The following is a 15,242-nucleotide window of genomic DNA, read 5'->3' on the forward strand; positions in this document are numbered from 1 at the left end:
TGAGCGCTGAAGAATTGATGCTTTGAACTGTGGTGTTGGAGAAGACTCTTGAGAGTCCCTTGGACTGCAAGGAGATCCAACCAGTCCATCCTAAAGGAGATCAGTCTTGGGTGTTCTTTGAAAGGACTGATGCTGAGGCTGAAACTCCAATACTTTCGCCACCTCATGTGAAGAGCTGACTCATTGGAAAAGACTCTGATGCTGGGAGGGATTGGGGGCAGGAGGAGAAGGGGAGGACAGAGGATGAGATGGCTGGATGGCGTCACCGACTCCATGGACATGAGTTTGGGTGAACTCCAGGAGTTGGTGATGGACAGGGAGGCCTGGCGTGCTGCAATTCATGGGGTCACAAAGAGTTGGATACAACTGAGCGACTGAACTGAATGAACAGGAAGATGTTAGCAATAACAATAAAAGTTTGATAATCATTTATTTCACCCTTAAGATGTTTAGAAACCTATAGGTGGTGGACCTAACAGAATGGACCTAACAGAAACAAGATATTAAGAAGAGGTGGCAAGAATACACAGAAGAACTGTACAAAAAGATCTTAATGACCGAATAACCACAATGGTGTGATCACTCACTTAGAGTTTGACATCCTAGAGTGCGAAGTCAAGTGAACCTTAGGAAGCATCACTACGAACAAAGCTAGTGGAGGTGATGGAATTCCAGCTGAGCTATTTCAAATCCTAAAAGATGATGTTGCAAAAGTGCTGCACTCAATTTGGAAAACTCAGCAAATTTGGAAAACTCAGCAGTGGTCACAGGACTGGAAAAGGTCAGTTTTCATTCCAGTCCCAAAGAAAAGCAATGCCAAAGAATGCTCAAACTACCACACAATTGTACTCATCTCACATGCTAGTAAAGTAATGCTCAAAATTCTCCAAGCCAGGCTTCAGCAATACGTGAACTGTGAACTTCCAGAAGTTCAAGCTGGTTTTAGAAAAGGCAGAGGAACCAGAGATCAAATTGCCAACATCCACTGGATCATCGAAAAAGCAAGAGGGTTCCAGGAAAACATCTACTTCTGCTTTATTGAGTATGCCAAAGCCTTTGACTGTGTGGATCACAATAAACTGTGGAAAATTCTTAAAAGAGATGGGAATACCAGACCACCTGACCTGCCTCTTGAGAAACCTGTATGAAGGTCAGGAAGCAACAGTTAGATCTGGACATGGACCAACAGACTGGTTCCAAATAGGAAAAGGAGTACATCAAGGCTATATACTGTCAGCCTTGTTTAACCTGCTTATTTAACTTATATGCAGAGTACATCATGGGAAACACTAGGCTGGATGAAGCACAAGTTGGAATCAAGACTGCTGGGAGAAATATCAATAACCTCAGATATGCAGATGATACTACCCTTATGGCAGAAAGTGAAGAACAACTGAAGAGCCTCTTGATGAAAGTGAAAGAGGAGAGTGAAAAAGTTGGCTTAAAGCTCAACATTCAGAAAACTAAGATCATGGTATCCAGTCCCATCACTTCATATCAAATAGGTGGAGAAACAGTGCAAACAGTGGCAAACTTTATTTTTTGGGGCTCTAAAATCACTGCAGATGGTGACTGCAGCCATGAAATTAAAAGACGCTTACTCCTTGGAAGGAAAGTTATGAACAACCTAGACAGCATATAAAAAGCAGACATTACCTTGCCAACAAAAGTCTGTCTAGTCAAGGCTATGGTTTTTTCAGTAGTCATGTGTGGATGAGAGAGTTGGACCATAAAGAAAGCTGAGTGCTGAAGAATTGATGCTTTTGAACTGTGGTGTTGGAGAAGACTCTTGAGAGTCCCTTGGACTGCAAGGAGATCCAACCAGTCCATCCTAAAGGAAATCAGCCCTGAATATTCATTGGAAGGACTGATGTTGAAGCTGAAACTCCAATACTTTGGCCATCTGATGGCAAAGAGCTGACTCATTTGAAAGGACCCTGATACTGGTAAAGATTGAAGGCAAGAGGAGAAGGGGACAACAGAGGATGAGGTGGTTGGATTGCATCACCGACTCAATGGACATAAATTTGAGTAAACTCCGGGAGTTGGTGATGGACAGGGAGGCCTGGTGTGCTGCAGTCCATGGGGTCTCAAAGAGTTGGACACGACTGAATGACTGAACTGTACTGATAGGTAGTGGAGTAATCATATAAAAATCAAATGACACGAAATGGAATCTTATCACTTTGATAGTCTCTATTTGGATCAATCCTTAGTCATCTGCCAGTTTTCATATTGTTTAGGCCTTCAAACTACATATTCAGTCACAGACATTTTCATTACAATGGATCAAATTCACATTTTCTTTTTGCTCTTAAATTTCTTCGGAAATGAAGATAGTATAAATATTGTTATCTCCATTTTCTGAAGTCAACTATTTGTTTGTTTTAAGGAACAAATGTTATGAACTGATGAAATAAGTAGTTTAATCTGCCACTGTTTCTATTGCTTTAATCTGTGACAAATTTTTTTACCTCTCATTTAAGAACCATTTGATAGACACTCTTTGGGCTTTCACTTTTATTAAGGAAATAATTTAGAATCAGTCTGGATGAGAACAATCTCCAGATTTTATGACAGTGATGTCCCTTACTATTGGATACAGCTATATTTTTTGCACTGGCATTAGGAGATAAAGCAATGTGCTTTACAAGTTAAAGAATTAATGCTGTATTAAGTAAGAAAGTCTAATACAAAAACAACTGTGGAACTAACAATACTTTATTCACCTGTCACTGTTCCTGTAAGTTAGACGAGAAATTTTCCATTGACATTTCTACAACTTCCTCTGTGCATTATTTTTGAGAACAAATTTAATTGCATAATAGAAGTAGAATAGGTTTTAAATATACCTATGACTGAAATAATACTAAAGTCAACTGATTAAAATACATCATCCTGACTGTTCAGATTTACAAAAGAAGTATTGGAAATGGATCATTAAATAGAGGATATTATTTCATTGATTTCTTCAAACTTTTCTTCCTGATTCAGCTACTAAGTGTATGGAACTGCCTTTGAAGGATCCCATTTTCATGGAAATTTTGACTTCCTACCAGCCATGTACTCTTGCTTTGGCAATTAATTCTCATTTAGCAAGGAAGTCTTTATATATTTTCAGCCTTTTCTCTCTCACATAAATAATTACCAATTATAGGGAGACTTGAATCTAACTGGATATATTCATTCTTACTCCTCTAGTATAGCAAAAGGCATGGCTGCATAGACTCACTAGAACAGGTAACATGATAATTAATGACCTTTTTTTAAAAAGGGTACATTCAGTTCATCTGAATAATAGTTCTGATCCTGGTAGCCTGAAAGAAGTGCAGTTTAAAATTCTCAAGGCTAAATTTGAACCCTTAGTTTATAATTCTTATAATCATTCTTTGGATTATTTGACATATTTTAATTTGTAGAACTTTAAACAGTGCATTTTTATCCTATTCTAGAACAATAATATATTTATTCCATAAAGACCATGCTGAGGCTAGTCTAATAGAGACAGAAGCATACATTTGTTAGGGAGGGGAAATTAGTGGATATTTCTTAATAAATAGTCACTAAATATAAGCCTCAAGAATTTCAACGAGCTCTCAATAGGTGTTTGATGTATGCTCAGTCACTCAGGCATGTCCAACTCTCTGCAACCCCATGGACTATGGCCCACCAGGCTCCTTGCTCCATGGTATTTTCCTGGCAAGAATACTGGAGTGGGTTGTCATTTTTCTCCTCCAGGGGATCATTCTGACCCAGGGATCAAATCTGCCTTTTCTACATTTCCACTGAGCCGTCTGGTGTTTGATGGATGCCTAAAAATTTCATCAATAGTTGATCCTTAACCACAAAAGTCTCATAAGATATAATTTTTACCTACTTACTTCTATTTTTGCTGCCGCTGCTGCTGCTGCGTCGCCTCAGTCATGTCTGACTCTGTGTGACCCCATAGATGGCAGCCCACTAGGCTCCTCTGTCCCTGGGATTCTCCAGGCAAGAACACTGGAGTGGGTTGCCATTTCCTTCTCCAATGCATGCAAGTGAAAAGTGAAAGTGAAGTCACTCACTTGTGCCTGACTCTTAGCGACCCCATAGACTGCAGCCTACTAGGCTCCTCTGTCCATGGGACTTTCCAGGCAAGAATACTGGAGTGGGGTGCCATTGCCTTCTCCAACTTCTGTTCTTAACCCTTCCTAATCTGTGATAATTATGACAGCCCTTCAGGCAATTGATGTGTTTGAACTGTTGCTTAAAACACCTTTTTTAACTGACGTGTGAAATTAAGGCGTGAATACATACTATTCACACAGATATTCAGTTCTAGATTATTTCTGAAAACCCAAACTCCAAGAAAAGTAGAGTTGTGTCACCATAGATCTAGAGAGCCATATTCAAAGTTCTGTTAGGAATAGAGGTTCTTTTTCATTCGGACACATTTGGTATTTTCCCATGGTTCCACTTTCCTTTTTAAACTTAAGCTCCTGCGAAAAAGTGGCTTTTGGTCAAGAGAAAAATTCTGAATATATCTGTGTAAGAAATGTTACTCTGGGGACAACAGATAGGTCTAAATTTTTTTTATTTGGTTTTAATAATTAAAGAAATCTATAATTGTATGACTTCATCAATCTACCCTTTCACTGACTCTCTTCTCATTTTGGTGGCAGAGCTTACTGACAGCAAAAGTATTCAACTGCTATTTTTTCTAGAAGTCCAGAAACCTCAGTAGAAGTGACACCAACATGAGTAGGAGTGACGAGAAGAGGATGGTTGAAGGAAGCAAGGAGAACCTTAACCTACCAACTGACTCCAAAAGATCTCCTTTCCGACTTTATACAAATGTTTGGGGCTGAAAATGACTCTATAAAATAATTCCAATCTGTTGTTGAGTTTCTGTGATGACCGAGTCTACCAGAAGAAAAATGTACTCCAACCAGTGCAAAATTTGCTATCAGAGGAGAAAAATGAGGCTTGGGAAAGAATCAGAAAAGAGGAAGCCAGAATTGTGCTTGGCATTACTCACAATAATAGAGAATATTGTTTTCATTTGCTTATGAACTGATGAAGCCAAGACATTACTCCTGGGTATTCTTCACAGTTAATAATGTGTATTGCTTTAGGAGGGAAACAATACAAATCCTCAGGCAAAACTTACACTACTTGACATATTTCTTTCTGTACAAAAGGAGAGTTTAGCTATAGCATTGACATTCACTAAAGTTTCAGAATTTTTTAAATTTCAATTTTACTTTAAACTAGAACAGATATTCTTGACTCTTATGTTTGTGATGGAAATAGGAAGCATTTCTATTTCCCTGTCTCCTATCTCTCGTATGTAAGGTTTACTCAGTTGATTTTCCTATGTGCTTCATCCACATCTGTCTTGCTCTCTTTTAGCCTCAAAATTTATTCTACTTACTGCCATCCCTATGTTTTCCAATATTTAAATCTTCATTTCTCTTTCTTATCTACTCCAGACTTTATTTCTATTTAAGTGAGCTACATCCACCCTCCACCCCTACCCCACTTCCTGTCCCCTGCCTTTAATATAAAGGATTCCAACAGCAACACTGCCCACTCTCAGTTAAACTGCAAAAGCCAAGAACTGTAGTTGCATTTATTTCAGTTCTATATTTATATAGACTACTGATAGTAATATTTGCTTTTAAAGGCAAAAGTTTTGGAGAAAATTACTTTTCAATGACTACAACTTTAAAGATTAAGATTTTTTTATGTGTGTGTGTATGTATGTGTGTGTTTCACTCAGTCATGTTCAACTCTTTGCAACCCCATGGATGATAGCCTGCCAGGCTCCTCTGTCCATGGAATTTTCCAGGCAAGGATACCAGCGGGTTGCCATTTCTTTCTTCAGGGTATCTTCCCAACCCAGGGATTGAACCCAGGTCTCCTGCATTACAGGAGACAGATGCTTTACCATCTGATCTACTAGGGAAGCCCCAAGATTTTTTATAGCACAGCAATAAAATGATTTTATTTAAATTACTAAATGTATGAGTGAAGTTGATTTTTTTTAAACAACTACTTCTCATTTAAAAAATGACATAAATCTATTCTTACCCTGTGAAAAATTCTACAACAGACAGATTTTCATTACCAAGTGAAAAATTAATCCCAGTGGTAATTTGATTCGGTTGTTTTAAACACAGACAATGGTGTGGCTGCATGGTATTCAATAGCAAAACAATTTAAGATTTTCAAAATATATTTTAGACATTTTCTAAATAAGTATATAAAGAAACATACATTATACTAAGTAAAATGCATTATACTAAGAAATATGACAAATGGCACGATTATAATAAGGAGTGAATATTAATAAATTAAATAAATTTTAATATTAATACATTATACGATCTGAAAAGCAAAAATTCTGATTTGGGGGTCTGTGAAAGAAAAGATTAAAAGAACACAAAAATAACCAAACCTCACATAAGTGAAAGTGAAAGTGGCTCAGTCGTGTCCGACTCTTTGCGACTCCACGGACTATACAGTCCATGGAATTCTCCAGGCCAGAATACTGGAGTGGATAGCCTTTCCCTTTTCCAGGGTATCTTCCCAACCCAGGGGTTGAACTCAGGTCTCACACTGCAGGCTGTTTCTTTACCAGCTGAGCCACAAGGGAAACCTAAACCCCACATAATTTCTTTCAAATTTCTTTTAGTTTCTTCTAACGAGTTTCTGGGCATGCCTCAGAGATGATGAACATCTGGAAATCTTGAAGCTCTGAATGGTTGAGCAGGCATTGTAGATGTGGAAAAACCATGGGCAAGCTCAACAGAACTTATCTGTGAGCCAAGACTTAATTAGCTGCATTTTTATACCTTTTTCTTCAATTATGTTCATCCTGATGTTGACCTTGAAACCCACCTTTATTACTCTAACTGCCAAGTCATTATGCACTTAGAACAAAAGACACTTGAAAGAGGGCAGAGTCACTAATGTTGCAAGAGATTTGAATGTCTAGTCTTTACATATTAAAAACTTTCAGATTTAATATCACTGAAATTTTAAAGTTTCTTGGTTTTCTCTTACAAGAAGGGAAAGAATTTAAGTTTCATTTGTTTTAAAGAATGCTTCTGCAATGCAGGAGACCCTGGTTCAATCCCTGGGTCAGGAAGATCCACTAGAGTAGGAAATGGCAACCCACTCCAGTGTTCTTGCTGGGGAAATCTCATGGACAGAGGAGCCTGTTGAGCTATAATCCATCGGGTCACAAAGAGTCGGACAGGGCTGAGCATGCATGTGTGTGATCTTGGCAAGTAACTTAACCTAAACTCCAAGTCTCTAACTGAGAAAGCCTAAACTCAGTTTCTTCTTTCATTAAAGTGGACAAGAATAATAGTGCTTACCTCATATGATTGCTGTGAGGATAAGATGAACAAATACATTCAAGTATTTAGCACAATGCCTGACATGGTACCTCATAGTTCTTCCCAAGGTGACTGCAATATAATTCGATAGACTGAAGCAGTAAAAACAATGACGTGATACGACGACTAAAATACAAACCCTCCTTCTGAGAGCACTGTTGTTTTCAGTCACCACCAAAGTTTCAACTAATCCTCCAAGTGCTCAAAGTAGTACTGCCCGGAGTTCGAGGAGTGGGGCAGATTTACCTCACTGTGACATCCTCTAGCAGTGATTCACAGACTTGAAATAATGGATATTAGAATTTGGGATTTTGGAGACTGACATAGCAAGAGAGAATTTAAACTACCTCCTATGATTATATCACTAAAAAGCAGGCTAAGATTTAACACCCTCAACACTTTGCTATATATTATCCACTCTCAGATATATAGAACAAGACAGTGGATGCAGAAGCAAAATTCTTTTATATTTTGTTTATTTTATATATCTAAATCTCTGGATCCACAACTTGGTGGGTACCCACAATTTGTTCTCCTATAATGCTTGGAGTACTGCTAGGCATAGCCATGCTTACGTGATAAGTTGCTTCAGTCATGTCCAGCTCTTTGTAACCTTATGGACTGTAGCACTCCAGGCTCCTCTGTCCATGGGATTCTCCAGGCAGGAATACTGGAGTGGGTTGTCATGCCCTCCTCCATGGGATCTTTCTGACCCAGGGATCAAACCCGTGTCTCCTGCAGCTCCTGCACTGCAGGTGGATTCTTCACCATTAGCCACTAGGGAAGCTCTGCATAGCCATGCTGCTAAGTCGCTTCAGTCGCGTCCGACTCTGTGTGACCCCAAAGACAGCAGCCCACCAGGCTCCCCCGTCCCTGGGATTCTCCAGGCAAGAACACTGGAGTGGGTTGCCATTTCTTTCTCCAATGCATGAAAGTGAAAAGTGAAAGTGAAGTCACCCTGTCGTGCCCGACTCTTAGCAACCCCATGAACTGCAGCCTACCAGGCTCCTCCATCCGTGGGATTTTCCAGGCAAGAGTACTGGAGTGGGGTGCCATTGCCTTCTCCATAGATGTCACCAAAATTAGTTTAAAAGCTACAGTAGCTACAACTGAGAGTCAAAGGTTCAATCAAAGCCTTTCTAAAATGGATTCCCCACTGAATCTCTGCAGTATCACAGTAGTTTCTGATCACAGTAGTATCAAAGTATTAATGCTACATAGTAGGGTTATCACAGTAGAAGCATCACAGGAATATCTCTTGACATAGAGATAAGATTGAAAAAAATCTTCTACAGAGACTTGGTGAAAGACTCAAATGGGGTACTGGCTAAGACTTCACCAATTAATATCCTTTGATTCCCATTCTATTTGTAGTTTAATTTCTGATTCTTAATTCTCATCCTATTCAGGCTTCCCTGGTGGCTCAGACAGTAAAGAATCTAATGGCAATGCAGGAGACCTGGGTTCAATTCCCCGGGTTGGAAAGATTCCCTAGAGAAGAGAATGGCTACTCACTCCAAAATTCTTGCCTGGAGAATTCCCTGGACGGAGGAGTCTGGTGGGCTATAGTCTATGGGATCGCAAAGAGTTGGACACGACTGAGCTACTAACACTTTCACACTTTCATCCTATCCAGCCTAATGGCTACTCGTTTCAGGACAACTGTAAAACTAACACTGACTTTAAAAAACATTAATTGCAGAATAAAATATAACCTCAAACAATAATAGTACCCTTTTCACACCTATTTCAGTCAATCTGGAAGCCCAGGCTAATAATCATTTTCATTTCTTTTCTTTAGGTTGATTCTCACTAGAATCTTAACTTGATATCCTCAATTAATATATAATAAAAAACTAAAATTGAACATTTAAAAGAATCATCATTCTTTTTACTCTGTGAGGTAATAGCAAACATACCCATTTTACGTTCTGAAATTTCAGATTTTAGGCAAAAGTGCTAATTGTATAGGGTGGCCAGAAAATGCTTATGATAGTAGGAAGAAGATATAAATGAGTTTACACACGAAACATACAGAAAGTTTAAAGACATATTACATTATTTTACAAAATGATTAATAAAGTTTCAGATAGATTAAACAATTATTTAGCTATTAATAAGAGGCACTAGCTCACAAATGTTTAATCAATAGATAATTGCATGGGATTCTCAAAGCAAGGAGAGAAACAAGCAAATGATCATCATGAGTTGTACTGCTGATATGATTAAACATAATAACATGGACTTTGAAAATAGATTTCGTGTAAAATGGATGTATGTATGGATAATGTAAACACCTATTCATTCCATTTAGAGTAATAAATGAATAAAACTTTTCCTTTTATGGGGAAATTATTGAAGCCCTTTGCAACCAAGTAAGTGATATGGTTCTTTTCTTTGGTCAGGTTATTTAAGGATCCCTTGGCTCTGATAGGTATTTCTTCAATTTCTCCTCTTTCTTCATAAAGAAGTAAATTTTCCTACTTTTCTGAGATCTTTCAACTTTCTCTTCACCAATCATTACTCAACAGCCTTTAAATATAATCAGGTGTTTGCCATCTTAAGTATCACGTCTGTCTTCCTCATACCCTCTTCCAGAGTCTACCATAATTCTCTCTTTTTAAAAGGAAACTACTTTTTGAGTTTTCTAAGTTTCTGTCTCTATTTCTTAATGTTGGTTAGTATGGATTCAGCTCCATTGATTAAATAAATTACTCTTGCCAAGACAACCAATAACCTTTTGGTTGCTAAAGTCAAAGTCTTTAGTAATACCTTGCTTGATTTTTTTGGCACCATGTGATACTGTTGACCCTTCCTTCTTTTAACATTTTTTTTTTTTTTTTTTAGTTCCAAGATGCTGTCACTTTTCTTTGTTTTTTTCCTTCTACAGCTTTTTACTTGTCATTGGAGTGTAAAGCCCCATCTATTCTACTCCAAATGACCAGTCAAAGCCAATCATATAGTTTTATTCATCTTGCTATGGGTGAGAAATCCTTACCTATTTTGGATCAGTGAGATGTAAAAAGAGGCTTTTTGGGAGATTTAGGGAAGAAAGGCTTTGCTTGTAAGAGACAGCTACTGAAAACTTGGTTCTCTCTCCTTATAAACTTGAAAGAGGAAGCTTGTTATCTTCAACTGTCATAGGTAGCCATCTGATAATTATGAGAGGAACCAATTTTAGGATAGAGCCAACAATATGAATGGAAGAGTGGAGAGGGGAAAAACCCCAAGTATTTAAAATTATCTTTGTTGTTCAGTTGTCAAGTGCAACTGTTAGCGACCCCATGGACTGCAGCATGCCAGGCTCCTCTGTCCTCTACTGTTTTGCTCAAGTTCATGTCCGTTGAATTGGTGATGCTATCTAATGATCTCATCCTCTGCTGCCCTCTTTTTCTTTTGCCTTTAGTCTTTCCAAGCATCAGGCTCTTTTCCAGTTATCTAACTGAAGGTTAATCTGAGGCTCAGCCTAGATTTGTCTACTTACGTTAGTGAAATATTTCTTTAATGTTCAAGACTAAAATTTTCTATAGCTTGTGGTAGAAAAAACCTTACTGATAAAATCTTTAGCCATTTCTTCTCTGTAATTCTAAGAATATGTCATATGTTGGTGTTCCGTGGAGCTCTGTGTCTTCTGTCTTATTCATAACTCAGTTATGACTTATGTTTTAATGATTGCTAAATTTGTATCATCAACTAAGACTTCTCTCCTGAACTCCTGAAAAATATATCTAAATATCCACTGAAAATTTCCACTCAGATTTTCTAGAAGATATCTCAAATCAACATTTTAACTTTTTTTTGTTGTTGCACAGCATAGTATGTAGACTCTTAATTCCCTGAGCAGGGATTGAACTCCTGCCTCCTGCTTTGGAAGCATGGTGTCTTAAGCACTGACCTTCCAGGGAGGTCTTAAATCAACATATTAAAACTTAAACTCCCTTCCTCTCTTCCACTTCCACTTGTTACTCGTTTTGCCACCCCACCTCAGTGAATGGCACACCATGACTCATACAAATTAGAAACCTGGTTATCAATCTTAGAACTATTATCTGTCTTTTATGCCCTATGTACAGTCAATCACAAGATCATGTTGGCTCTATCTTTTAAGAATATACCAAGTCTTTGCATTTCCTCTCTACCACTCATTGCTTCCATCCACTCTCCCTTGGATTACAAGAGAAGCTTTGTAAATTGTTCCATGGCCTCAAATCTTTCTCCTTTCCAATTCTTTCTCAGAAAACCTGTCAAAGTTCTCTTCAGGTAAAAATTTAACGATGCTTTCCCCTGTTTAAAACACTTCTTCCCATTTCTTTCAGGATAAAGCTCAGCATAGTCTGGTTTATGCTTATACTCCTGGCCTTATTTTCACACCATCCTTCTCTCTTGCTGCTGCTGCTAAGTCGCTTCAGTCGTGTCCAACTCTGTGCAACCCCATAGACAGCAGCCCACCGGGCTCCCCCGTCCCTGGGATTCTCCAGGCAAGAACACTGGAGTGGGTTGCCATTTCCTTCTCCAATGCAGGAAAGTGAAGAGTGAAAGTGAAGTCGCTCAGTCCTTCTGACTCTTAGCGACCCCATGGACACAGCCTACCAGGCTCCTCTGTCCATGGATTTTCCAGGCAAGAGTACTGGAGTGGGGTGCCACTGCCTACTCCATTCCTTCTCTCTTAACTTTCTTCAATTTCTTTACTAAATAGGTGTCCTTTCCAGGTGCTCTCCCAGCCCTGTATTCCATCCTCACAGGACTGTATTTATCTGCAGTGCTGGATATTGCTCAATAGGCAGATTAATAACATGTGTAACACCTGCAAACCAGGATATTAACAATTATTTTGGGTAAAATAATTTGACATTTAATGTATATTTTTAAAAAAGCACTGAAGCATTCATCAATGGAAAAAATCACTTAAGTTACAAAGAAAGTATGTAATTGTGTAGAGTATATGTTATGAAGCACAATTACAAAATGAACATTCATGAGCTTAAGAACTAGAGTTAAGAACCACAATTCAGCTGAAGAAACAGAATACTACTACTACTACTATCAGCTTTCTCCTTGATCATCCTATCCCTAGATCCTATCTCTTTAGAGACAACCATAATCCTAAATTTTATGCTAACCATTCCCTTATAAAAAGTTTTCTCACTCATATACTTATGCCTAAATAATATATTTTAGTTTTACTTGTTTTTGAGACATAAATATGGAACTCTTTTTAACTGATTCAGTTACATTTGCTTTATTTTTTGCTCTTGATGTATGCCATCACCCGAAACTTGTTCCTCACTCAAACTATGCTTCTAAAGTTTATACATGTTCCTAATTATAGCTAACAAGTGTTCATTGCTGCAAAATATTCCTTTGTGTAAATAACAGAATTTACTTTCTCACATTCTTTGTAATAGACAGATTTATCCAGTTTTCTACCATTGTAAGCTTTACAAGTATCTTCAATGACATACACAAGAATTTTGCTAGGATATCTTAGGAGGGCAATTGTTGGAATGTTGGATATATTCATATTCAGCTTTTATAAGAAAATTTATTGTCAATGTGATTGTGTTTTATACTCTTTCAAGAGGTATAAAGGAGTGCCCACTACTCTTATACTTGGAAACAGCTTACAGTTTAATACTTCTTAATTTTTGATAGTCTAGTAGGTTTAAAATAACATCTTTTTGCTTTTTTCCTGATTGATAAAAAGTTCAGTTTTAATATTAATTTACTCTCCCAATTGCTTTTATTTTTACCATACTTTTGGTATTGTGTTATCCATCTTTTCATATTTTTGGTAGGAGTTTTAAAAAATATATTCTGGAATATTAGTCTCTTGTCCTTCATATATGTTGCAGTTATCTTCTCAGTTAGCACTTTCTTTTTACTCCTTTAATGGTGATTTAACATGAAGTATTATAATCACCTACTTATCACTCAGCCTATCTCATCAGACTAACAGGTTCTAGAGGTAAGACACCACACTATATCTTATTCATTTTTGCACCCTAACATCTAGCAAGACCTCAACACACAGTAGGGCTGCTTCATACATACAGTTGCTCATTAAGTGTTTAATGAATGAATGACAGAATGAATGAGTTGCTATGATTTTACAGGTGATGAATCAATCTTTTAGTGGTCAAATTTCATTGTTTACAAATTGGTTACACTATGATGCTGAATCAGAGCTCAGAAAGTATACACTATACAATTTCCTGCACTTGTACTTCAAAGGTGGGTGTCAGGCATTAATAAGAGGTGATAAATTTTCAGAGAGGTGGCAGGATGTTGTTTATAAAAATTCATTACCAGCTCTGAACATTTGGCAATATTCACTTTTCATTTTTTTCAACACACTTACAGTTAGCCAAACTCCCTATTGTAGGATAGTGTTTAGCCTAAATTTATCACAAAGTTAGAAATGATGTTAAGACACAAGATATGGATTACATATTACAATGGATATGCAAGGTTCATGGTTTGTGTCATTAATTTGAAATTGGTTACCTTTTTAGTAATGGTGTCCGGAGGTACATCCCGCCTCCCAAGAGGATAAGGATTCCATTGGCCACTAGGAGAAACATCTTCTTGTCCATTGTCTAAAATGTTGCTTTGCTGGGACGGGGTCTATTGCAAAAATGGTATGGCATTCTTTAGTGATGTAATAGAAGTTTATCATAGTTTTCTGAAAAGAGTCCCTAATGATTATGGTAAAATTACTTTTTTTAAATTGCAGAAAAACATATATCCTAAACTGGAGGTACTTTTATCCACTATTTACTTGATAAGAATAGTAAATTAATAGCTTTTTGGAAGCAATGAGGAATTCAATTAAAATAACCATCTTAGAGTTATTTACTGAATTTTAAAGATAAGTTTAAATTTGCAGTACTGGAATAAAAATAATCAGAATAAAATTAACCAATTGTTAAAACCACATTTAAAAGTTGCTTAAGTTACTTCTTTAGTATGATCTTAGCATTTAGAATATAAACTGAAACCATACAGTACACAGTATGTAATTTCTAATATTCCAAACCATAATCTAAAACAAATTTTATAAAGCTGTACTGATTCTGGGAGAATGTGTCTTGCACTAATCTACAATGATGTTAACACTAGCATAGTGTGAGATTCATGGTACTATGACATTATCTATAGATCACTTAGAGGAAAAACTAACATATCAAAAAGTATTGGGCTGTTAGAATTTTGGTTTAAATAAATCATAATTGTTTTGACTCCAAATTTATTTATGTAGATCATTTATATATTAAAGATTAAACTCTTCATATATATTTTATTTTTGGCTGGTTAACTGCTTATTATTTTTTAACAAATAACAATTCTCCTGTCTCTGTTATTATTACTAGTATATATTTTGTGAGGCATTTGTAATCTGATCTAAGTAACAGAAGGTAATCATACACCAAGAGAAAGCCTCCTATGGAGGGCTACAGTAGTGGGATATTTTTCCTGTCGAAGCAGATTAACTTTTTGTATAGACTTTTTTCTCCTTTAGCCTATAGGATATACAAGTACTGCCTGATTTTCTGGGGAATTCCTATATGGTGAGATATTATAGTCAGTGTTTCTTATGCCATCTACCCCACATATTTTGGAGGATCCCTATGGATAGAGAAAGTCTGGTTAGAGAGTGTATGTGCAGTTCTTTGTGTGAAGAATTGTCCTCCAACCCTGGAATGAGAGAACTGGGCCATTCTCTTCATAATATGGTGCAGATGCATGGCTTGCCAGGCTTCATCCAGTTATACTGAGTGGTCCTAACTGTTCTCCTTTATAAAACAATTATATAATGATCCTATCTGCATTTTGATTACATGCATTTTTAAAAAGCAT

General features: G+C 37.1%; 1 protein-coding gene across 1 annotated transcript in view; it reads right to left on the bottom strand.

Annotated features, from left to right (window-relative positions):
* LRRC7 (leucine rich repeat containing 7) overlaps nt 1–15,242 on the bottom strand; it is a 386,330-nt gene that overhangs the window by 65,869 nt on the left and 305,219 nt on the right. The window contains exon 21 of the mRNA XM_010848760.1: nt 13,890–14,009. Coding sequence (XP_010847062.1) covers nt 13,890–14,009 — 120 coding nt within the window. The remainder of the gene's footprint in view (nt 1–13,889; nt 14,010–15,242) is intronic.

Source organism: Bison bison, unplaced genomic scaffold (genome assembly GCF_000754665.1).
Source record: "Bison bison bison isolate TAMUID 2011002044 unplaced genomic scaffold, Bison_UMD1.0 scf7180017864271, whole genome shotgun sequence".
In the NCBI taxonomy this organism is placed as follows: Eukaryota; Metazoa; Chordata; class Mammalia; order Artiodactyla; family Bovidae; genus Bison; species Bison bison.